The sequence below is a fragment of the Chiloscyllium plagiosum genome, unplaced genomic scaffold (genome assembly GCF_037043375.1).
Source record: "Chiloscyllium plagiosum isolate Xiang-an unplaced genomic scaffold, Cpla_swu_hap1 HiC_scaffold_6, whole genome shotgun sequence".
NCBI classification, from domain to species: domain Eukaryota; kingdom Metazoa; phylum Chordata; class Chondrichthyes; order Orectolobiformes; family Hemiscylliidae; genus Chiloscyllium; species Chiloscyllium plagiosum.
In genome coordinates, this window is record NW_028270144.1 from 89,200,682 (window position 1) to 89,227,412 (window position 26,731).

The 26,731-nt window shown below is 39.2% G+C and overlaps 1 protein-coding gene across 4 annotated transcripts in view; it reads right to left on the reverse strand.

Annotated features, from left to right (window-relative positions):
* The window catches only part of atp8a2 (ATPase phospholipid transporting 8A2), a 573,039-nt gene that overhangs the window by 198,810 nt on the left and 347,498 nt on the right, over positions 1-26,731 (reverse strand). For all 4 annotated transcript variants that reach the window (XM_087988186.1, XM_043691978.2, XM_043691979.2 and 1 more), the window contains one exon: positions 25,362-25,534. In XM_087988186.1, coding sequence (XP_087844312.1) covers positions 25,362-25,534 — 173 coding nt within the window. The remainder of the gene's footprint in view (positions 1-25,361; positions 25,535-26,731) is intronic.

The following is a 26,731-nucleotide window of genomic DNA, read 5'->3' on the forward strand; positions in this document are numbered from 1 at the left end:
TACAGAGACATTACTTTTTTATTCTTAAAACAATGGCTTAAAGTTTCAGTCTTCACTGAGGTCAGGAACAGAGGCAGACAAGATTTAGATATTATTTAAATGATTAAGTATTTAAATATTTAAATGCAGCAAGGTATTATTTAAGTGTGGAAAAACAGCAGAAAGCTGCAACACAAAGGGACTTGGGAGTACATGTGCATGAAACACAGAAAGCTAGCACACGGGTGCAGGATGTAATCAAGAAGGCTATTGCAATGTTGGTCCTTACTTCAAAGGGGTTGGAGTATAAGAGTAGGGAAGTCTTACTTCAACTGTAAAAAGTGGTGAGATCACGTGTGGAATACTGTGAGCAGTTTCGGTTTCTTTATCTAAGAAAATATACTATTTTATTCAAAGTAGTCCAGAGAAAGTTCACTAGGGTGATCCCCAAAATGGAGGGTATGAGAAAAAGGTAGAGAGATTAGGATCCTACTCATTGGAATTTAGAAGAATGATAGGTGATCTCATTGAAACATAAAGGAACCTTGAGAGGCTTGACAGGATAAATGCTGAGAAAATATTTTATTCACGGTAAAGTCTAGGACCAGAGGTCACAGTCTTAGAATTAAGGGGTGCCAATTTAAGATTGAGGTGAGGAGGAATTTCTTCTCTCAGAAGGTTGAATGGGTTTGGAACTCCTTGCCAGAGAAAGCTGTGGGAGCTGAGACCTTCTTTAAATTTAAGACGGAGGTAGATCCTCATCAGTAGAGAGGAATCAAGGGTTATGGGGAAAGGGCAGGAAAGTGGACTTGAGGCCTGTCGGATCAACCATGATACTATTAAATGGGGGAGTAGACTGGAGTAGTTGAATGGTATAGTCCTGTCCCTACATATCATGGTCTTAAAGTTGTGAGAGGCAGCTAGAAAAGGAATATGGATAGACTGCGAGTGGGCAAAGATGTGACAAATAGAGTATAATGAACTGACAGGAGTTAGAATTTTTAAAAATATTTTTGACATTACTACTCTCCATCAAGATGACCCGTTCTCTTCCTTTCGCATCTTACTTCACATCTATTTTATATCTCTTTTTCTCTTTCACTAACATTAATAAGCCATTTGTCTTCTGCACTTGGCTTCTCCAGCATCTTCTCCCTCGAACCATCTCTGTCAAACATACATGTATAAAAAACATATTTTCAAATGCCTTTCAGTTTTGAAGAAGTCATACTAGATTCAAAATGTTGACTCTGTTTCTCTCCACAGGTGCTGCCAGATCTGCTGAGCTTCACCAGCATTCTGTGTTTCTTTCAGATTCCCAGCATCGGCAGTGTTTTGCTTTTATTTGAGTAAGAAGATTTGTTTGGTTTATTTTTATGTTGGATAAGTGGAGCAACACACTTAAAAAATTCCAGTAAAATACCAGCTTTGCCACATGTTACTGGGCTAGATTTTCACACTACAAGCAGGAAACAGGAGTTGGTAATTCTTCTGGTTTCTGAAGTCATTATTCTTATTCACGAATCATGTGTCCTAGAAATTCAACTGCCACTATGGAGATTTGACATTTCTCATTCAGTGCAAGGTCAGAATTCTGCAGTGCCTTTAACATGACGCTTACTCTGGTCACATTCCTTCTTCATTTTAAAAGAATATCATTAGTACTCCAACTGGTTCCTTTTCTCTTCCAGGATTCTACATATTATTCCATGGAAAATACAAGGTGCAGAAGAGATCTCAAATTGTAGATACTTGAAACAATGCTGCCTGAATGGTGTAAAAGTCAGGCGTCTTCACCCAGGATCCAAAGGTAGTTTTGCCAGGACCTATTCTGGCATCCAGTTTTGTGAAAAAAATGCCTCTTGCCAATTTTGCCAACCTACTACTGACAGATGAAATGGGATGAATTTCCCCATTTTAAAAAAAAAATTGAGAATCCACACACAATCTTAAGTTTTCCATTTGTCTTGGGAACAGTAACAAGCTCTGAGCATCACAGTGTTGACCCTGTCACTGGTGATATGATCCCACCTTCAATATGCTTTGCAAGATTTTACTTTGCCCATCAAAGATTAAAGAATTTTCCTGGCAGTGTACAATCGGGGGCTTTGTATTATCTTGCATAGCAATGAGATATCCCTGCTTCAACTTGTGCAAACCTTCAAACAACTTTCAAACTTCTTGCTCAAATTCTTTCCAATTGTAAATTTTCTTCATTCTGAATACATATATTTCTGCTCAATTGTGCAGTATTGTAATTCCTCAATATATATATTTCACTGATATTTCATCTCTGTGACCAAGTTCTGTGATAATTTTCCCAAACTCCTTGAAGATCGGAGACTCTTGGACTTTGGATTTTTCTGTTAGCTGGTCCTACTCTCTCAGATTTCAATCATGGCAAACTGTATGGCACTAATGAAAAAACTACTCTGGTATCATGGTTAAATTCTAGTTGACACTTTTGTATTTTCGAGTTGGTGGTCCAGGATCTATTTTGACTCTCTTTGACCATACTTAGCAACATTTTCTTCATCTTTTGTTCTGTATCTTTAACTCTTCATGAATTCTTTGTTGTATGATTTGCAGGTAATTTTCTTAATTTTACCTCAAAATCAAACTTGCAATATTTTTCAAGTTTCCCAACTAGCCCTCATTTATAGCATTCAACTTTCCCTGCTTGTCATGTGTTACATTTGCAATTGCATCTTGTACAATCTAAACTGATGACACAGATTTGGTGTTTTGGAAATCCCTCAGGAGGCAGACAATGCCATTTTGTGGCCTATCTGATCACATCAGAAGAATCCTTGAGGTTTTATCACAGTATTGACCAATTTTTGGGCCGGACTTTTATTTTTAAAATTCATGGGATGTGGACTGGCGAGGCCATCAATTATTGCCTATCTCTACTTCTACCTGATCTGATTAGTTTGCTGGAACATTTTAAAAGGCAACTAACAGTCAGCTATTTTACAATGGGTCTGGAATTATATCAGCCAGACCAAGCAAGGATGGTAAATTTCCTTTCCTAAAGGACATTAGGGAACAAGATGAGTTTTTACAACAATTAATGGTTAGCTTTAATTCCAATTTTTTGTTGAATTCAAATTTCACCATCTGCTGTTGTGGTTTTTTAACATTTGTCTGGGTTTGAATTACTAGTCCAATAGTACCTCTCTTTTCTGGTTGTATAGTCAATTGTGTTACCTGTTCCAATGTTAAGTACTCCTAGATTTGAAGGAAGTCTGATAACTTGCTCATCTTTCACACCACGATATAGTCTCTGATTAATTAATCTTTCAAAACAATATACCTGCAATATCATGCTACATAATATGAGTCAGTTAAAAAAGCTTTTACTGATTGCCCTAAAGACAAAATTACTGATTGAATCTTACCCTTTCTGTCAATTGTATAGCTTCAAAGACGACTCTCTTCATTTGCTCACTCCTGACTGGTGTTTCTCTCAATGATGACAGAGACGTGTAATCTGTTACATCATTATGATTTCCGTGAGACTCATTACACAACAGCCGCCACCTCCGATTAGTCAGGCTGCTTGCCCAATATTCAGTACTGGATGAGCAGAAATTTTCTCTAACCAAACATTAAGACCAAAGGTGTTTTCTTCAGTCCCGCAAAAAAGACTCCATCAGCTAAACACCACCCCTTTCCCTCTCACCAGCAATTGCTTGAAGCTGAACCAGACTGTTGCACCTTTGATGTTGTATTTGACCAAACTGCGTTTCTGACCACATTTTTGAGCCATGACAAATATAGTCTTTGACTATATAGTTCCACTCTGCCTATCTCAACTCATCTGTTGCTGAAACCTTTATTTTTATGTTGATGTTCCTCCGGACTGTTCTAACACTCTCTTGGCCCACGATCTATCTTCAAACCTACTTAAGTTCAGGTCATGCCCAAACTTTGGGGCTCATATCTGAACTTCCACAGAGTCCAATTCATATACCACCTTCGTGCATTTTGCCTTATATTGGTTTTTGTTTAAGCAACATCTTGATTTCAAAATTCTCAGCTTTGTTTTCAAATGAAGGTAGTTGTGAATTCCTTTTTTGATCTCTGTTGTATCCTCAATTTCAGTTACTCAATTGCTGGCATACCATCAACTATTGAGGCCCCAGGTTCGGGAATTCTCTCCTTGTCTCTTTTCAGCTTCAAAATGTTCCTTCCAATTGGGCTTTACCATCAAGCTTACGATAAACCTCATGAATATCCATTTATGGGGTTCCTGCCAAAAACTTTATTTGATAATAGTTCTGTCAAATGCCTTGTAATATTTTAATTAAAAATATGACATAAATGCAAATTGGTGTTGAAAATGTGCAGACTGATGCAGAATCTGAAAGTTGAGATACCTTAGAACATTACATAAATGTATTAAGGTACTAAATTATGGATGTTGACACACTCTATTTGATAACTATTTCTGAAATTCAACAGTAGGTTACTGAACTCAACCTAACATTTAGGGGTTAACTCACCACAACAGAATGAGAACATGTTGGCATGATATCACTAACTTAAATTTAGAAAGCAGTTTTGGCAGAATCTGGAAACCAGCTGAATGCCTGCAATCTCAGTTCAGTTAAGTCACTAAGAAAACTAATTGCACGAGAACTGGTATAGGAGCTTAATAATCTGCAACAACTTAATTTCTCTTTCATAATCACGAACATTACTGATCGAATTAAAAATTCAATGAAAGCCCTTTTTTAAGCACACAAGCCTAGCAAAACTATGAATTCATGGATTAACCAAAATCACTTCTGTCATCTCATCTCACATGAACCAATAAAACCAGATCACTGTACATCAATCACTTGGAAATATTAATTTTAGCTCAAACCCTATGAGAGAGAGGGCCTCAACACACCAGAGGCTGAATTTCCATAAAACAGAAGCAAAGATTTAAGAAGCCTTGCAATAAAATAGCAAAATCAACACTTTTCTGCACAGCCACTCCCTCGTGCACAGATGTTTTTCCAATTTTTGCAGAATTCAGTTTTTGTTTTACAAGTTAAAATCAACTTATGCATAATTTACAAGCTGCACAAACCCAGCTTCCATGTAAACATTAACTTCCTGAACTTTAAATTTCTAGCACTGCTGGTGAATAGACATCAAAAACAGTTGAGTACCTCTCAACTGACTCAGAGCGATAATGCATCCGGGAAAAACCAGCCACACAAGCAAGCTGCCAGATGTCAGGCACACCACCAAGGAATCAACTTTCACTTATTTCTTGACAGATGCCATTCTGCATCAAACAACTGGAGTGGAACACAATGCTTAATATGTGCTCACAATCAGTCAAACGTAATTATTCTTTTTTTAAACCAGAGTTCATTATAACTGTGACAAATAACAAAAAATTGACCATACCAAATCATATATATCAATTTTGTAACACAAAAGCCTAAGTACATTCGTAAATAAATGTTTTATAAGCATGCCAGGGTAAATTATTATCCTTTTTAATAAGTATCATACCCTGCCATCAGAAATCAGCATTCAATCCCACATGCCAAAGTACAATGCTATACATACAATATAGGGTACACTAAATGTTTTCCGAGTTTGAATGTCGATTTTGATAGAAAAATGGTTGAATAAACAAAATAAACAACATTTCTGAAGTTTAGACAATACTTTTTAAATTGAAAATTGAACTAAATTCTTTTAAAACTCTGGTCTAATTCATTAATAATTGGAACATCTCTAGAACTAAAAAATAAAGAAGCACACCATCCTCTCCATTCTTTTGTCCTTCTTACTTGATGGTGATTATTATGGGATTTAAGTTTAAAAGTACACCTCTTTTTTTTATTTTAGAAGGCAAGTTCATGCTCTCATTGGCATCCAAGTTGAGCATGATTTAGTTTTTACTGGCTGACACATAACACATCCCACAATAAGAAATCACCACAGAAACATCATAAGAAGGATATTGATCTTTTCTAGGTTAGATGACCTGTAGCAACCTAACTCTGACTTTCCTGATGATCACAAATCAGGAATTGAATTTGGAACTTCCTGATGTGCATTCATGAAAATGGAAACCAAAGAAAATTTGTAACACAGAAGAAAACCATTTAGCCTATTGTGTCTATGCCAATTGATGAGGAACTATTCAACCTAATCCTACCTGCCAACCCTAGTTCTGCAGATCACAGCTTTCAAATGTACACATATGTACTTTTTAAGATGGTGAGAGTTTCTGCCTCTACCACTCTCTCAAGCAATGTCTCCGAGAGTGTCTCAACCATCCTATGGATGAAAAAAATGGTTCCTAATCTCTCCTCTAATCACAATCACTTAAATCATATGCTTTCCAGGCCATTATCCAACCACTAAGGTTAACAGACCATTCTTATTTCCCAAATTTAGGCCCTCAAATAAACCACCCCTCAAAATTGTCTGTTTTCAAGAAAATGAACCTCAACCTATTAATTGCTTGTAATGTGACGATCAGAACTGTATACAGCACCCAGAAGTGGTCTAACTAGTCTTGTACACAGTTCGAGCACAGCCTCCTTGTTCAAATATTCTATGCCTCTGGTAATAGAAGAAAAAACGCTACCTACTTTCTTGACCGTCTTATCTGTCGTCTTTTGTCCTGCTACCTTTAGGGATCTGTGGACAAATACTCCCAGGACCCTCCATACCACACAATATCCTGACAGCTATTGTGTATCCCCTTGCCTGGCTGTATGTCCCAAAATGCATAAGCTCAATTCTTGAACAAAAATAATTGCTGGAAAAGCTCAGCAGGTCTGGCTGCATCTGTCAGAGTTAATGTTTCAGGACGAGTGACCTTTCCTCAGAATGTTCCATTTTCGTTTCTTAATTACAGCATCTACAGTTCTTTCAGTTTTTCCCTCAACCAATTGCATTCCATTTTTCACTTACCTGCCCAACTGACCAGAATATTTATTTCTTCCTGAGGTCTAAGCTTTCTTCCTCACTGTCAACCACAGAACCAATTTTAACCTGCAAACTTTTTCATTATTTTCAACACAAAGAAAAACAGAAAACAAGGGATAGAATACTGCCGAACTTTCCCGATTTTCCGTCGCAGAACACTCGACTTGTTAAATCTTTGCTTCCTGCAATTCAGCCAATTTTGGATGCACTTTACCAGTCTCCTTTGGATTCTACAGGCTTTTACTTTTACTTGAACAGCACATAATTTGGAAAATTGTCAAAAACTTGGCCAAAACCCATGTTGATTGCACTCACCATACTGCCTTCATCATGACTGTCAGCTATTTAAAATTTTTTTTCTAAGATTTGTTTACCTGTTCAGAAAAGTTTAACAAGATAAATAGCTTATGTTAATCTTCCATTTCTTGGCACTACTCCTACAAATTATACCACTTTGTCTGGTTAGACCATAATAAATATGAACAGGAATAGGCTATTCCACCCCTCAAGTTTGTTCTGCCATTCAAAAGGATCCTCACATCAATTTTTCTGTCTTTTCCCTGTAACCTTTGACTCGGCTACTGATAAGAATCTACTTGTTTCAGTCTTAAATATGCACAATGCTCCACAACACTCTGTGGCAAAGAGTTCCAAACACACTCAATCCTCAGAGAAGAGATTACATCTCATCTCAGTCTTAAATTGGCACTCTTTAATGCTGAGACTATTGCCTCTAGTCCTAGACTCTCTCATGAGGGGGAACATCCTCTCAGCATTTACCCTGTCAAGCCCCTTAAGAATCCTACATGTGTCTATGAGATCACCTCTCACTCTTCTAAATTCCATCTTGTTTAGCCTATGCCTGTAAGACCATCCTTCTGTACCAGGAGTCATCCTAGTGAACCTTTCCCTGAGCTGCTTAAAATGAAATGATATCTTTCCTTAAATAAGGGGACCAAAACTGCTCATAATTAGTGAATTTGTGTATCGGTAATCTCACAGTTCATTGACCACTAGCAACACTAAAAGAAACCACATCTTATCACTGAACAAAAGGGCACTTGAGGTGCAGTGTAGTATCCTTCCTTCCTGGTCAGAGGTTCCAGGTTCAAGTCCCATGTTCACCTGATATGTGTCATATTGTATTTGAAGAGGTTGATTAAAAATTATTTACCACTTTAGCTATAGTTTTAAGAAATGCATTTTGCTTTTTTTTTCAAATGAAAGAAGGTTGAGACAGAGGTGCTGAGTGAAACGTTCAAAGCCAATAAAGCAAACAGTTTGTGAAGTCTTAGGTTTTTTTGAAAGTTGGAATAATAGAAGCAGCCTGAGTGGGTGAGGTCAAGCTCCCACAGAACATGACTTTTTAGTTTTAGCTTTCAGCAGTTGCTAAGGTCCTGAACCTAGGTGTCGAAGCTCTTATTCCTCTCTGTTACAGCTAAAAGCTAGGATTATCATTCTGCTGACAGAATTGCAGAGAAGACAATGCATTTTCCTGAATTTGCTTTCGCCAAGGGTATGTTTATAGGATGTTACTATATTAGATCAGTTAATTAGTAATAGGGTTACAGTTAAGCCAATTCTTTTATTTTTATTAAGTGAAGAAATAAAGTGTTTTGCTGAAAGTTAAGTATTTGACCAAATTGCATCTTGAATGCAACACTTTAAAAGAAGAAAAAAGTTAGGGTCTAGGCGGTCTTATTAATATATTTTGAGGGAGTTTGGTCTGGTCCATAAAACACTGTACAAAAAGCCTTTGTCTCTTGTTGGAATATAGGGACAGGGTTAGGCCATTAGTCCAAATCTAAAATCTTGCTCAACCATGACTAGTCTTTCTAATGTCAATTCCTTGCCCTTTCTCAACACCTCTGGGCAGCTACGTTTCTTTTACATCTTGGATTTTTTTTTAAAAGAGTGTGGGGCACCACATTTCACCTTGTCTTGAGCCTGAATATGAAGACTTACTTACTGCTTTCAATCAGGTTAGCTTTGTTTTTAAAATTACATTTCTTTACCCAGGATTCCTGTTAGGAAGACAGTTTCCAATGTACTGTCAATTTCTTTACTTATGTTAAGCAACTTAGGACCTGCTCATTGCCAACTGTCTCTCTCCAATAGCCACCAATGTTGAGGATTGCTGGGTCAATCTGATATCCTATCTACTGCATGACATTGAAATAGCAACATATTGTTATAAATGGAAGATTGTCCTTTTCGCTGATGCATGCACCCTGCAGACTGGAGACCACAGAATGTATAAAGCACAGAATATCAAATATCTTATTTTCTATTCAGTCTCCATTATAATGTTATGCAGACACAGTCGATGTTCCCAGTATACCACTATCCTCTGGCGTGCCTGAATTAAGCAAAATACCAGGAAACTTGAGCTCTCACATCTTCATACTTCACTTCATTCAGTATCAGTTTCTGTTTTGTTTCAGTGAACTTAATCAAGTTTAAATCTAGGTGTGTTAATTCAAGTAGCATGTATAAAAGTCAATATAAGATTCATAACCTTAGATTCAATGTGGAAATGAATAAAGTATTTATTCAACCAGATTCAGTAACACTATTGTTTGCAGTCAAGTTGAAACCATAGTATGCATCTTTCCTGTGCTGCGAATTGGGTGCAATTGCATTTCTCCAGATGAAGTCAAAGAATTTTGACCTCCGCTAGTGAGTTATTAAAAACTACGAGTGGCTTCCTGTAGAATTAGACAGGCTATATTTTGCAGAGGAAAGCCACCATACTGTTAGCAGCTGTGTTATTTCAGACTGAGAATGAAGCCAGTTCTTTTTAGCTAAGCAGTCGGCCCCCCTACTGAGAACCAGCAGCTGCAGTCACCTTGTATAGACCAAAGCCCTTGTGGTGAATTAGTGGAGTCACAGACAGAGGGCAAAACCAGTCAGCTGTACAGGAATATCAGACATACCACAGGGTTTCCTAAATAACTATTGCCATATCTGCAAAATCTACCACTCCACAGAAGCTCCTTAGTATATCTAAAATGGTTACATCCAGCAGGTTATAACTTCTTCAGAGATTTCATATTCAGAAACAAAACAAAAACAGAAATTTTATTCATATTTTTCACAAGGAGTCAGTACAAAGATTGTTGTAGAGATTATGTTTTATCTAGTGCAATTCAGAGTGTTCACGATCTTTCCATGCTCACCGTTATCTTCTTCTCCCTTGAGAGATCATTGTTTCCTGAATTACTATTTCAAAGATCATAGCCCTTAACCGTATGATCAGAAACAGGGCATGTCAGCAGTTTATTCAATCCTCTGCTCAATGTACATGCTTGTGCATTTTCCAGAAGAGGCCATTGGACAATGACTAATATTTCCAATCCTCAGTCAATGAAACTTAAATTAATTGTAGCTTGCCACCAAAATAATTTATTTTAGACAACGACAGACCACAAGTGTTTTTAAAAAGTGTAACCTATAACAAGGGAATGCAGTAAATCTACCTTAAAAATAAGAAAAACACAAATAAACATCACAGTTAAATTTGACTTTCTCTAATTAAATCCTGCACATTCTGACCTACATTTATTTGCAATGGCTTTACAATGGTTATCAATTCACTATGTAAATGAAGCAATTATGAATGCAAATCACAAGGTAACTGAGTGCCTCCATCTTCTTATTCAAAGGGGATACGGAAAACTGTTTTGTTTTAGCCCATCTCTGTTTACCTCTAGATTAGAGTAGTGCTGGAAAAGCACAGCAAGTCAGGCAGCATCCTAGGAGTAGGAAAATTGACATTTTGGGCAAAGCCCTTCATCAGGTTTTTGCCCAAAACATTGATTTCCTGCTCCTTGGACAGTGCCTGACCTGCTGTGCTTTTCCAGCATACTCTAATCTTGACTCTAATCTCCAGCATCTGCAGTACCCACATTCGCCTCTGTTCACCTCTAATCAATGTTAATCCAGAGTACAGGAGTGCTGAATTTACATGCAAACAACTGATCTTATTTTTGACAAGCGAGGATATTTCAACAAATGGCAAAAAGGCACAGTGATAAATTTACAATGCTAAAGTAATCAGTTGCACCAGTGTCAGGGAATCCTCCTACATGACTATTATTTGCAAATACTTCTAATGTGATCTTGTACTCCAAACAAGCTGCTGTATTACCTAAGCAGCAAGATGAATGAGCATTAAGATGTGCATGAACAAATTTTAAATGGATGGATTGATTTAAGTGAGTTTGAGTATTACTGTTTCCTGCTTATCTAACTAACATCAAACTAAGCTAGTTTAACAATTCATGTCTGTCATTGCCTCACCAATCGTTTAATTTGTCCACCTTGCCAGTGATTAATGAAGTACAGATTCACAAAAAGACACCAGCATACGTCTCATGTCACAAGAGCATCCTGTTGTTAGAACCTTGGGTTACACCATCATACAAATAAATAAACAGCAGAAGAGTAGATTCTCTCAAACTTAAGATTCTTAGATTATGTACTTGCAGGAGCTTTTGAACTTGAGAAGGTATAAAATCTCAATTTTTAAGATGCAACTATGGATTTAAGGAAACAGCATTTGACAGAGACTCCACTGATCAGTGCTAAATGATGCTGAATTAAAGAACAGCATCTTTCGCAACCTCAGGATGTCCCAAAGTACTTTCATAGCTAATGAGTACTGAACATCAACAAATACGAGCTGCTACCTGAGGCCATAAATGTCTGAGGAGGGATATTGATAAATTTGAGGAACGTCAAAATTTTGACAGACAAAATATAATGTGGGAAATTGTGCAGTCATCCACCTTGATAGAAAGAATAGAAAAGCAGAACATTGTTTAATTAGAGAGACTGCAGACTGCTGCAGGGCAGAGGGATCTGCTTGCTCTTGTACCTAAATCACAAGAGAGTCAGAATGCAATTACAAGTAGACAAATTGAATGTTAGCCTTATTTGCAATGGGGTTACAATATAAAAGCAGGAAAGTTGTTTTACTTTGTACAGGGGTTGACAAGATTACATTTGGTGTTTATGCACAGTTCAGTTCCACTTAGTTATGAAGGAAAATAGTTGTGTTGAAGTCACTTCAGAGAAGGTTTACTTGACTGATTCTGAGGATGAATAGGTTATCTTATGAGACATGTTTGAGCAGATTGAGCTGATACTCAAAGGAGCTTAGAAGAACAGGATGTGACTTCATTGAATATGACAAGATTCAGAGGTGACTTGGAAGGATGGATCACAAAAAAGTACCCCGTCATGGGAAAATCTGGAACTATGGGGCACATTTTCAGAAAATGGTATATCCTATTTAAGATGGAGATGAGTCAAGGGTTATGGGATAGGGTTGAAAATGGGAAGGTGGAGTTAAGGCAACCCTCTGTCAGACATTAGATTAGTAAATGGTATAGCAGGTGAGATGGGCTAAATCAACTGGGCCACTCTGCACCTTCTTATGATCTTTACGAAATGTTAAACTCGTAAGAAAAAGCTGGAATGAGGTGTCCAATCTTTTCATGCAAAAGGCCATTTAAGCTTTTTTTTCCTCACTTGAGAGATTGATGGGCACATTTCGAAGAGATAAGATTGCCACAACATTAAGCATGAATTTCAAGATGTGCAAAAAACAGAAAGCATGCTGAGCAAAAAAGGTCAAAGCATTACATTGAGAATGTAAAAAATTAGTAATTAATAAAGATGACCATTATAAGGTGCTAAATAGCAGGGCTAACCAATAAAATCATTCTTGCCTTTTCAATTAAATAGTATTACTAGAAAAAGGCACACCAGGCCTTAAATAAGTTTATCTGGGTGCTGTCTTGAGTTCAACAACACTATCTTAGCTCAGATAGGATGGGGTAATGAGACAGCCTAGGCAAGTGTAATGGGGATGAGGGGTGAACTGAACGTCAAGCCCAAGGTGGTGTGTGTGGAAGGCAAGAGATTGTTTGGCCAAGGACAGGTTGGGGGTATGGATGAGGGTGTGATTGAGAGACAAAAGTGCAACCAAGGGCCAAAAAGAATTATAATCCAAGAATGCACCATGGTTGTGAAAACAAACATGAAGAGTTTACATTGCTCACTGCTTCTCAACTCTGATGCTAATTTTTATGCATATTGCTGCTGACAGTCAAGGATAGTAGTGGGAAGTTGCATGTGGAGGCTGAAGAGATTGGGGAGACACTGAATAAATACTTTTCGTCAGTATTCACTCAGGAACAGGACATTGTTGCCGATGTGAATATTGAGTCACAATTGATTAGAATGGACGGCTTTGAGGTATGTAGGGAAGAGGTGTTGGAAATTCTGGAAAGGATGAAAATAGATAAGTCCCCTGGGCCTGATGGCATTTATCCTAGGATCCTCTGGGAAGCAAGGGAGGAGATTGCAGAGCCATTGGCCTTGATTTTTATGTCCTCGTTGTCTACAGGAATAGTGCCAGTAGACTGGAGGATAGCAAATGTGGTTCCCTTGTTCAAGAAGGGGAGTAGGGATAACCCTCGTAACTATAGGCCGGTGAGTCTCACTTCTGTTGTGGGCAAAGTCTTAGAGAGAATTGTAAGGGATAGGATTTATGAACATCTGGATAGGAATAATGTGATCAAGGATAGTCAGCATGGTTTTGTGAAGGGCAGGTCGTGCCTCACAAACCTTATTGAATTCTTTGAGAAGGTGACTGAGGAGGTGGACGAGGGGAAAGCGGTAGATGTGGTGTATATGGATTTTAGTAAGGTGTTTGATAAGGTTCCCCATGGTAGGCTACTGCAAAAAATATGGAGGCATGGCATTGAGGGTGAGTTGGAGGTTTAGATTAGGAATTGGCTGGCTGGAAGAAGACAGAGGGTAGTAGTTGATGGTAAAGGTTCATCTTGGAGTGCAGTTACTAGCGGTGTTCCGCAAGGATCTGTTTTGGGACCATTGCTGTTTGTCATTTTTATAAATGACCTGGAGGAGGGGTTAGAAGGTGGGGTGAGCAAGTTTGCGGATGATACGAAAGTCGGTGGAGTTGTTGACAGTGAGGAAGGATGTGTCAGGTTACGGCGGGATATAGATAAGTTGCAGAGCTGGGCAGAAAGATGGCAAATGCAGTTCAATGTAGCTAAGTGTGAGGTGATTCACTTTGGTAAGAGTAACAAAAAGATGGGGTACTGGGCTAATGGTCAGATACTTGGTAGTGTGGATGAGCAGAGGGATATTGGTGTCCATGTACACAGATCTCTGAAAGTTGCCACCCAGGTAAATAGTGCGGTGAAGAAGGCATATGGCGTACTGGCTTTTATTGGTAGAAGAATTGAGTTCCGGAGCCCTGAGGTCATGTTGCAGTTTTAAAAGACTCTAGTGCGGCCGCATCTGGAGTATTGTGTGCAGTTTTGGTCGCCATACTATAGGAAGGATGTGGAGGCACTGGAACGGGTGCAGAGGAGATTTACCAGGATGTTGCCTGGTATGGTAGGAAGATCGTATGAGGAAAGGCTGAGGCACTTGGGGCTGTTTTCATTGGAGAAAAGAAGGTTTAGGGGTGACTTGATAGAGGTGTACAAGATGATTAGGGGTTTAGATAGGGTTGACCATGAGAACCTTTTTCCACATATGGAGTCAGCTATTACGAGGGGGCATAGCTTTAAATTAAGGGGTGGTAGGTATAGGACAGATGTTAGGGGTAGATTCTTTACTCAGCGAGTCGTGAGTTCATGGAATGCCCTGCCAGTAGCAGTGGAGGACTCTCCCTCTTTATGGGCATTTAAGCGGGCATTGGATAGGCATATGGAGGATAGTGGGCTAGTGTAGGTTAGGTGGGCTTGTATCGGCGCAACATCGAGGGCCAAAGGGCCTGTACTGCGCTGTATTTTTCTATGTTCTATGTCTCATTGTCAGCTCCAAATCTGGGAACAGCCTATGATTAGGGGAACAGCCCTTGAAGAATCTTTCACTGTTTCTTGAGCAATGGCTCGGTGGACTGGTTGGACTCAGACCTCAGACAACACAGAGCTGCATATGTAAGGATGGAACTGGAGGAGGATAAAATTAACAGGTCAAAGGGGATTTCAGAAAGCACCAAACTTGAGATTGCTGTCATTCAGCACGGTCAGAGAGTCAAAAAATCCCAACAGTGCAAAAAGAGGCCGTTCGGCAGAACATAGTCTGCACTGATCCTACAGAGACAAAAAAACAGGGCTGGTGGGGGGAGGTGGTGTGTGTGGAGAGGAGGTGAATGGAAAGAAAGAGAGAGGGGGAAGAACACAGAAAGTAGAGGGAAGGGAGACAGAAAGGTTTGGAGTGGGAGGCAGACAGAAAGAGGGGAAAGCAGAAGAAAGAGGAGGAGGGACACAGAAAGAGGGATGGAGGGGGAGAGAGAGAGAGAAGAGAGGGTGAGGGAGACAGAAAGAGACACGGGAGGAAGGAAACAAAGGGGGAAGAGGTGTGTGTGTGTGTGTGTGTGTGTGTGTGTGTGTGTGTGTGTGTGTGTGTGTGTGTGTGTGTGAGAGAGAGCGCGAGCGAGACAGGGGGAGGGAGTGAGGGAGAGAGAGATGGGGAAGGGAGCAAGACAGAAAGAGAGACAGGAATGGGGAGGGGGAGAGAGAGTTGGAAGAGGGAGCGAGATAGACGGGGGAGGGAGAGAGAGAGAGACGGTGACAGAGCAAGAGGGAAAAAAGGGAGATGAGGTGTGGAAAGTGGGTGGAAAGAGAGTGAGAAAGATGGGAGGGAGCAAGAGAGACAGAAAGAGAGAGAAAGATGGGGAGGTAGCGACATATATATAAGAGAGAGAGAGAGAGACGGAGAAGGCAGCAAGTGAGAAAGACGGGGATGGAGCGAGAGACAGGGATGGAGCGAGAGTGAATGTCATGGGGGATGAAGCGGGAGCGAGAGAGGAGGTGGTGCAGGCGTGTGCAAGAGAGAGAGGCAGGGGAGGGAGCGAGAGAGATGGGGATGGGTGGAGAGAAACGTGGGGGTGTGGAGAGAGACGGGGTGATAGACAGGAAGACTAGGACTGAGAGGGGGAGACAGGGAAGGGGAGAAGGAGTGAAAGGAGAGGGGAAAGGAGGGAAAAGGGAGAGGGAGGGGAATAAAAGAGAAAGTTAAAATTGAGGTGAGGGAACAAAAGAAAAGGAGGATGGGAGGGGGTGAGAGAGCGCGCAAGAAAAAGAAGGAAAGAAGACACAGAAAAAAGAGACAGAGAAAGAGGAGGAAGGAGAGGAAGAAGGAGAAAGGAGTCAGGTAGAGACAGAGAGAGCAAGCATGTGAGTGAGAAAGAGAGCAACAATGGGAGAGGAACACTGAAGAGGATGTGCAGAATCAAGAGGAGAGATCTGAAAGTGGGTAAACAGATTGGAATGTAAAATGCAAGAGGGTTACAGAGGAAAGTAGGGATGGGAACAGACAGGAGGGCTACAGAGGAAGGCAGAGAGGGGGAGAGATTTACAAGAACATTGTCAGGGCATGAAAATCACAAATGTAATAAAAGATAAAATACGCTAAGATTGCTTTCCTTAAAACATAAGAGACTGAATGGGGACTTAATCAAGGTGTACACAGTAATGAAGTGATGGGGAACTCAACTCGTGAGGGGCGGTGAGCGTGACTGCCTTTGCCATTAAGGTTGCACTGTACTGGAGTGAGGACCAAGGAGTCCTAGCAAAATATGAGTCAATGGGAACAGGGGGTATTGGGGGCGGAGGGCAGGGAGGTGGTGTTGGGGTGGGGTGGCGCTAAGTGCCTCTGCTGGTTGTCGTCTTACCTGACAGAAAGAAAGAAGATTTTTATATGTCAACCATCTCAGTTCCTCAGGGTCACATCCTAGGCCCAACCACCTTCAGCTGCTTCATCAACGTGACCTAACCTCAATCACAACGTCAAACGTGGGGATGTTCGCTGATGATTGCACGATGTTCAGCATCATTTGTGACTCCTCAGATACTGAAGCAGTCCATTTCCAAATGAAGCAAGATCTGGACAATATCCAGCTCAAGGGCTGGCAAGTTGCAAGTAACATTTATGCTATACAAGTACCAGGTTCTACCATCTTCAACAAGGCAGAATCTAACCATTTTCCACTGGACATTCAATACCATCACAAAATTGCATCTCAACATCTTGAGGGTTACCATTGATCAGAAATTGAATAGGAGTACCTATAGGAGAAAGTGAGGACTGCAGATGCTGGGGATCAGAGCTTAAAAATGTGTTGCTGGAAAAGCACAGCAGGTCAGGCAGCATCAAAGGAGAAGGAGAATCCACGTTTAGGGCATAAGCCCTTCTTCAGGAATGAGGAGGGCGTGCCAAGCAGGTCGGGAGGAGGGACTTGGAGGGAGGGGCGTTGGGAATAACCTCCTTCCACCTGTCGCATTCCCAATGCCCCTCCCCCAAATCCCTCCTCCCTTGCTATAATTGCAGTTGTTCCAAATTATTTTGAGTTGAACATCTCTGCAAGAGTTCTGATTCACTGAAATCATGACTCATAACCACACTCCACAGGTATTGTTAGGCTTATATCTGCCCCCAAGTACTTTATTCTGGTCAACACTGGGATTGACCAGATGTAACTGGAAGGGGTTAAACAATTAAGAATAGAAATGAAGACACTAATGAGAAAATAAATATATACAGGACTCCTTATAACAGATGCCAGAAAAAAGCTAGGCGTCACGGTATATGGGAACGAAAGCAGTGAAGGTAGGGCATATCACTTTGCAACGTTCACTAAAAATCACAGCACAGCCGCTGAAAAATTGCTCTTATTGGTGGTGGTGGTGGTGGGGGGGGGGGGCGGTTTGTGTAGGATTAGTTTTACCCCTCTGTGGAACTTGTATTTAGATCAGGATGTCTATTGATATCTTTATTTGATTTGTCCCATTCATTCTAACAATTTACAGTAATTCCTAGTTGGTCATTGTAACAGTTCCTTGCAGAGTCCAGAGGTGGTCAACTACTCCAATGTTATTGTGGCAGTGAGCAATTAGAAGCTGAATAAATAATGATGCCATGAAATGACCACTGATTGTTGTAAAAACCAATCTGGCTCATTACATTATGTAACTCATTCTTGGGTGTAAAATGAAGCGGCTGTGGAGATAGTTGATGCATTGGTTTTCATTATCCAAAATTCCCTAGCTTCTGCTAAGATTCTATCAGGATGGAAGATAACACAAACAATTATTTGGAATAGAATTAGTAATCATTGGGCCAATTCGGAAGAGCCAACATTGATTTCAAAAGATTTCAAAAGTCACATTCGATTAATTGCTGGACCTTTTTCAACAGGTAAAGCTGTTGAGTTGTAGCACATGGACTTTCAAAAGGTATTTAATACAAACGACAAATATGAGAAAAGTTACAGTTCATAAAGGGACAGTAGAAACATGGATACAAAAGTTATAGGGAATAGTGGTAATCAGAGGATATTTTCCAGGCTGAGGAAGGTTTGTAGGGGAGTTCCTCAGGGCTCTGTATAAGAACCTTTCTTTTTCTAATGTATATTCATGATGTAGATCTTGTCATGCATGGGACAATTCTGTGGATGATATGACACTCAGAAGCATGGTAAACTGGAAGTACAGTACAGAGTTCCAAAAGGACACAGACAATTTGGTGTAGTGGGCACATAAAAAGCAGATGAATTTCAATATGGAAAAAGTATGAGAAAAGCAGGAGCACCACTGAAGGTGGCAGGTTAGGCAAAGAGAACCGTTAATACGCGTCCAGTATTCTGGGCTTTACTAACAGGTACATAGAATATAGGAGGCAGGAGGTTTCGCTGAATTTAAACAAGATATTTGATAAGCAAGGTGTGAAAAGTTGTCAGGGTAGGTGGGAATGGAGAGCGATCTAACTGCAGGGTGGATCTAGTTTGAGATTCTGAGTGGCCTACTCTGGCTTAACTTATATTTCTGCACATAAGAAGTCTGTATAAGAATATAGACAAGTCAAGGGATTCAGCAAAACATTGGCAGCTGGAACATAAATTGGAAAAAATGTGAACTGGTCTAATTTGGTAAGCTGAATAGAAAATTAGCACTTAATTTAAATATAATGAGAAATCAGAGTTCTGCTGTATAGAAGGATCTAGGTGTCCTGTTGCATGTGTCACAAAAGCTTAATAAGCAAAGACAGCAACTGATTAAGAAGGCAAACAGAAAGTTGTTTCTTACCACAAGGGAAATAGAAGATAAAAGTAGGAAGGTTTTGTTACAGATATGCAGGAGTATTGGATGGACACATTTGGAATAGTATATGCAGTTAGGGTCTCCTTATATAAAGAAGGATGTAAATGCATTAGAAGCAGTTCAGAGATGGTTTACTCGACTAAAACTAAGATTGGAGCAGTTATTTTCTGAGGAACGGTTGAATAGGCTGGGCCTCAATCCTCTGGAGTTTAGAAGAATGAGGGGTTGTGTTCTTGAAACATACAGAATCCTGAGGTGATGCGGCAAGGTGGATACGGAAAAGATGATCACTTATGTGAGAAAGATTTGAACTGGGGAAAACAATTTAAAAATAAGGTTTCTGCTATTTAAGATGGAGATGTGGAGGATTTGTTTCCCCTCTGAGGAAGCAGAGTCGTTGAGTACTGCTAAGGAGAGATGGGATTCTTTACTAACATAGTAATCAAGGGTTGTTGGGTTAGGAAGGAGTGAAGAGTTGAGGCCACAATCAGATCAGCCATGATCTTACCGTTTGGCAGAGCAGGCTTGAGGTTCCTAATTTGGATGCTCATGTATACACCTATTTTTAGGGAAGGAAATATGCTTACCTTTATCTGCTTGGGCTTTCATGTAACCACAAATCCACAGAAATGTCATTGACTTCAATGCCTTTTGAAATGGTCATTTATAGACTCATTTCAGGAACAATCAAATGCGGGCCTTAATACTGATGCCCACATCCCATGAAAGATTTTTCAAGAAGTGCGGCCACATTACGGAATCACATTGAACAGCAGATGTTTTGTTTTGGGTTGTGTAAGTGCAGTCTGGCTGAGTACAGTAGGTACTCTGACTATTAGAAACAACCAAAGGAATGTACTATTTGATTCTATTAATCAATTGTCGGAATTGTACAGGCTACATACATATAATTCATATATACAGTGGCTACTTATGTGGCATTTTCCACCAGAGTGGACAATTAATGCTCAGTGAAGGATGTCAAGTGTGCAACAAGCTGCCACATCACTCAGCATTTCTCACATTGTTGGTCACATTTAAGTAGGAGCAGGGTTGGGAAAAGTAGGTTTACGGGCAAACGAGGGGGAACATAAATTCCAGCCCATGTCTCTTAATACCTATCCCAGACAAAAATATAATTTACCTTAGTTTTGAAATTTTTAACTGACCTAGCCTCAACAGCTTTCTGGAGGTGACTGCTCAAGATGTCCACTTGCTTGTATGTAAAGGAATGCTTTATAACATTACCCCAGAATAACCTAATTCAGATTTTTAACATTATGCCCCTTCATCTGGATTTCTAAATAGCTTCTCTATTTACTTTATTAACTCATTAATAACCTCAACTAGATTCCCACTTACATCTTCTATATTCAAAGAAATGTAAGCTTACCCCAACACAACCTATTCTAATTTTTTATTTCAAATGAAAACACAAGGCATTGAAGAAACGCAACAGGTCTGGTAGTCTCTGTGGGGAGAAAGCAGAGTCCATGTTTTAGATCCACTAACTCTTACTTAACTATCCCAGTATAAAAGAAATGGATAGCAAACAGAATATTCTCCTTTGCCTGCACACATGAGGTGCTTTATGATTGGTGAATTGTCAGAAGTGTTAAATATGCTCTAATTTACTTCTCAAATAAAAGCAAAATACTGCTGATGTTAGAAATCTTGAACAAACAGACTGCACTGGAGAAACACAGAAGATCTGGCAACTCTCTCCACAGATACTGCCAGACGTGCTAAGCTTCTCCAGCATTCAGTGGTCATCTACGATTTATTGTAGGATCATAGAATCTCTACAGTACTGAAGGTGGTCATTCAGCCCATTGAATCTCCACTGACCCTCAGACTATCCTTGTAGCCCTGCATTTACTATGGCTAATCCACCAAATCCAGGAAACCAGAGGAACCAGCAGAAACCTACCCAAACACAGGTAGAATGTGCAAACTCCACACAGTCACCCAAGGCTGGAATCAAACTTAGGTCCCCAGTCCTCTGAGGCAGCAGTGCTAACCACTGAGCCACTATCCTGCCCAACAATTTAATCTGCTACGTTTCCTCTTGTTTTTATTATGATGTAAATTTGATTATTTATGCCTTGTAAAAAGGGTGCACTTTTATTAAATTGTTGTGAGATGTTTTGATGCCACTAAGAATTTTGCCTTCATTGGTCCATAGAGAAGAGCTGAATAGTTTGCCATCTAGTAACAAGTAAAAAAAAAAGCTCAACATCATGTAATTCAGAAAGATACCAGTTACAAATAAAATGTGAATCTGGTTCCCCAAAATAGGGACTTTCCTACATAAATTGTTTTTGCTTTCTCCCTTTCATGGGAGAAACACTTCCAAGAATATTTCCTTTCAAATGTTAATCGCACAAAAACACTTGTTGGCTTTAAAAAGTCAGCACCCTGCCATTCCTAAAAGCTGAAATGAAAACGAAAAGTTCTAAATTTGAATATCAAGTTAACTAGCATCTAAAAGTAAAGGCCAATGAATTTCACATGTGCTTTTCAATATACATTTTGAAAGGAAATATTTAAGTGATTGAGTCTAGTTGGAATGGTGGGCTGAATGGCTTCTTTCTGTGCTCAATAATTCTATGATTTTAAATCTGACCCTTGATCAAAACTTATTCTGGGTTGTACCATTTTCAGTGGTTACACTTCAACTTTCCAGCACTTTTCACAATTGACACAGGCTTCAGATGACATGTAACACTTTCTCACATCAGTTACAATGTCACTACGTTAAATTAGAACAGAGTCCAGTAGTTTAACACATGAATATTATTGGATGCAAACCAAGGATAATTGAAATACAAATTTGGGAAAAAGTAATCACTAAAAATGCAATAATTTCAAACCTTAAATACAGACTCAGTAGTCGAAATTCACATCACATCAGCTCTGATTGCATTATGACAATAGCAGCAATATTTCGGTTTCACAGCTGGAAGAGCACCACCTTCCAGGTAAAATTGGTATTATATTTAATGAATATCATGCAGACCTTACACAGTGTACAATTCTAGAAGTTGAAGGGGAGGCCAGGATAGGGGGATGTTGATGATGGGGGGAAGTTGATGGTCCATGCTATGTGTGTTGGGAATTTAAGGTAACCAATAATGAGATACAAGTATCTATTAATCAATAGCAGCACACTGTGAATTTTCATCCATGATGTGAAGACCCCAAACAAGTATTTTACTGCATGATGTCCATTATAAGTGACTGAAAACTTATGATGCAACAAGCATCATGAAATTTGGTTTCAGAGTAAAGAACCATTCAAAGTATATTTTGACATATATGCATGTCACTTTTATTGAATCATTATGGAGCACAGGAACAGGCCATTCAATCCAACAAGCTGTATCCTATGCAAACTTGCCAACTGAAACTATCTACTTTAATTTCAACCCTCTTAATCTTTCAAATACCTTTTATAGTTTGTCTGAAATATTTACCTAAATTGCTTTAAAATTAAATCTTGCATATCTCAATAGCCACTCCAAAGGTATTGGATGGTACTTAACTGAGACAATGGAGGCCTGCTTCATCACTTTTAGGGAAGGCCGGCTAAATTTAAGTACAACTCAGGCATTTAACTTTCTTATTGTTTACATAATTGGACATTCTTCAGGATCAAGGAGCCGAGGACTAAAATCCTGCTTATCAAGAGCTTCTGGCTAATCAGAGGTGGGCAGCTCCATTGTATGGCAATGCTACTGCCCACACAACATCCATCTGGGGCCTAGAATTATTGCGGGATTTCAGGCCACACATGAGTGCCTCTGAAGATGATAGGATCAGCAGTAAAGGGCAGGGAACCCCCACTTTTGATGCCAGAACTTACACTGGGCCTTTAGCAGGGAACATCCCACAAGCAGTCTCTCAGCTCCTTATGTAGGCATTAATTGCCCATTATGGACAAAGTAATAACAACTAATTGTTATGATTAGTCAACAACTACATACACTGTAAATGTATCATGCAACCAGCAGGATGGCAGAAATCTAAACATATCTGATATCCGATTAATGCATTGAGTTTCTTAATATCTTTATTTAAGGTTAAGAAAAGTAGGCGGTGGTTGTTAACTATTGGAGCTCATATAGGGAGCAACCTTGGGGCTCTTCAGGCATAGTAGTAATGTCCTCTGAACCAGGAGACCTGGGTTCAAAGTCTCAGCTGCTCCACAGGTGTGTAATAGGTTTATGGCACAGTGGTAATATCGCTACCTCTGAGCCAGAAAACCTGGGTTCAAGTTCCAGCTGCTCCACAGGAGTGTCATAATATATCATTCATAGGAAGCAAGTGTAACATGGGCATGGACTGAGAAGGGCAAGATCCAGTAGGTCAATAAACTCTCTTTACAGAACAAAAGATAGATGTGGCCTAAGTTCAATATTTCTAACTGGTTTGGAATCTATTAATAATAGACCTTTCTTTTGTCTACCAGCTCCCATGTCGCTTCTCTATGGCACTGTCCATTCATGTTTTGCAAGATGTTAATGGGTTAAGGAACTCATCTTAATCTTCCAGGCAGATAGATTCCACAACCCTAAATTTCACCACCAATTTCTCTTCTTCATGATTTTACTGTGTTTTTTTTTTGTCTTCACTGCATATAGCTTTCACGATTTCTTAAGCATTGTCCTACTCAGTCTGTATTCTGCAAAGCACTAGGAGACATCTACACACAAGTGAGAAGCAGTAAAATAATGCAAGTTAACACATTCATGAGGAATTCTTTAATTAGACATCTGTTTTCACTCATGAATACGATCACATTTGAAACTAAAATGGCATTCCAAATATCCACCAACAATTTGAAACCTCTGAATATCAGTACCAAACATAACCTATAGGGCTTGTGGAAATATCAGCGACATCCCAATATAAAGAACAAAATGGAATAACCAATAATGAGCCTTACTGCTCCTACAGAAATCTCAATATGAGTATCTAGATATCAAGTTGTAAGTAGAAATGCAGTATCTGCTTTAAAAGCAAAGCATTAAAAACACATACTAGCAACTCATGAATACTTTGTCTCACCAAAGAAAAACAAAACTACAGTACAATAAATTAACTCATGGCAGCAAAGTTCCCTTCCACACAACTGACTACAGCAGAAAGTCAAACTGCAACCGATAACATTTACATTGACTGATTTGATGAGCCTAACCATTCCACATGACCACATTCATTAAAAAGTTCACATGCAGTATGTTTATAACTATACAAGCACATTTAGATGTTTATCACTTGTTAGTGAAAAGACACAGATCAAATTCTCACACCATTGTGTGCATAGGTCTTTAAGTTGTCTGCACAGAAAAAGTCCAGTTCATTTGACCTATTTAAAGAAACATAATGAAAGCCCAGTTATGGTTACCTGGAATTAATAGATTGTAATGTCAGGTTCTTAAATACAGCACTAAAAACAATTTTACTGAAAACATTTGTTAATCTTATGGTCATCCATGTTCATTTATTTTTGCTGAGGTGCCATGAAGAATAACTGCACAAACATCAAGAAATAAAGTTGATACTCCCCTTGGCAGGAATCAGTCCTGCACATTTAAAACACAAAGCTGAACTGAATCTATCTGTTCAGAGACCAGGTTTTCATCATGTAACAAATAAGATACCCTAGATATATAATACTTGGGCTGTGCCAAAGTGGCATCACTGACACCAATCGGACAAGGTCTGTGTAGCTTCATAGTTTTAGCAATTGTGTTGACATTAGTGTAGTAAAGCTGAAGTAAGTCCTTTCACCATTGTGGAAACTTTGTACTACTGCTACTAAGAATGCAGCAAAAATATGATCACCTTGAATACAAATACATATCTGCTGAACTTTCAATAATAATACAAAACAGCACAAAATATTTAAAAAAAACAATTTTTTGAAGGGGGCTGAGATAAGGGCATATACTCTGTATATCACTCTCACCACTTTATAATTATATGCACAGGATTTGAATGCTATAGTATACGTTTTGACAAGGTTGCAAAAAAGTGACCAAGTCGTCAGCAATAGCTAATTGATTCAGTATTGTATTTTAAGAAATGGAGCTACACCTTCTACCCCTCCCTTTCCCTAATTGCTCTGGTTTAGGTATGTTTTTTGCCCCATGCTCTGCTGATTGACTCTTGATACCTCATTACAATTAGGAATAGGCAAAAGCTACTAATTTGCCAAAATGATTCACATCCCAAGGACAATTTAAAACAAAATCTTGTCAATATAGCCAGTATTCTTACCTGCAGCAGATGACAGCTTTACAAGACAAAGCCAGATCTAAAAACGAATGACGGGCTTCAAAAGACAGTGCGTATTTCAAAGTGTGCCCATCTATAATTAGGGCAAGCTCGTTCTCTTTGTTCAAGGACTCACCTAGGTCCTCACAATGGTGAGTAAGTGTTTCCCTGGTTGCCTACAAAAAAACAAAAATTTTGTTAATAATCTTGAACAGCATATTTCCTGAATTCATGGTCATAATTTATACTGCCTTTCCTGTTGTTGTTTTCCTAACTGAAAGGCAAGAATTCAACAACCTGACCCCCAAAAATACAGCCAAATTAATCAGCCATAATTTGGAGATTTAATGTGCAATTGTCAATTTAAAAGCAGAACATCATGCAATGGAATACTTACTCCGGAGTAAAGTCTGAGCCCTGAGAAGGATAATTCCAATACAAATGTTTAGCATTTATAGAGAATTGCCCACTCATTTCTCCCAATCCCATTCAAATTGGAATGTAAAATTTTTATTTCATCTTGGGAAGCACAAATTGTGAGGTTACAATGATGAGGTTGATAAGATTACTACATTTTGGGACTATTTCTTTAAAGTAAAATGAAAGGGGCTATCTGACTTTTCCATGGGCCACCTTGCGGAAAGTCTAAGTGATTTGATTGTTAGGAATTAAAGAGTGGGGCATGTGTCTGGGAAAAAGCTGCTAAGTATTTACACTTGGAATCAATGATATCAGCCTTAGTACTAACAGTAGGCTGGTATGACAGCCTGGTGGTTTCCAAAGTCCCTGAGAAGTAATGAGAATATAGCAATATCGCACAATAGATAGTTGTGCTTTAATATGTCTATTTAGTACTAAGTTCATGACTTGGAAGAGCCACTGTTGGACTGGGGTGGACAAAGTTAAAAATCACACCACACCAGGTTATAGTCCAACAGGTTTATTTGGGAGGCACTAGCTTTCAAAGTGCTGCTTCTTCATCAGGTGGTTGTGAAGCAAGACCATAAGACACAGAAGTTATAGCAAAAGGTTACAGTATCATACAGCTGAAATGATCAACCCAGATTAGGTCTTTCAACTTTTAGAATGGGTTTGCTCGTTTTGGTTCTTTAATATGTAAATCCCAGAACTTCTTTTAAATCACATTCTCAAGATAACTTCAAGTATTCTAACAAAAGGTGCCATCTCAGCTCAGACAATGCATTAAAGGTGTGAGGTTAAAGTCTGTCTCTGTCCCAATCTTGAGTCAGACTGGTTCTTTTTCTAAAGTGTGATTTATATATTACATGGACTGACTGTAGATTATGCATTTTTGAACAAAGTAGAATATATCTGCAAATATAATTCTGTAGGTAAAGATTCACCCCATAAAC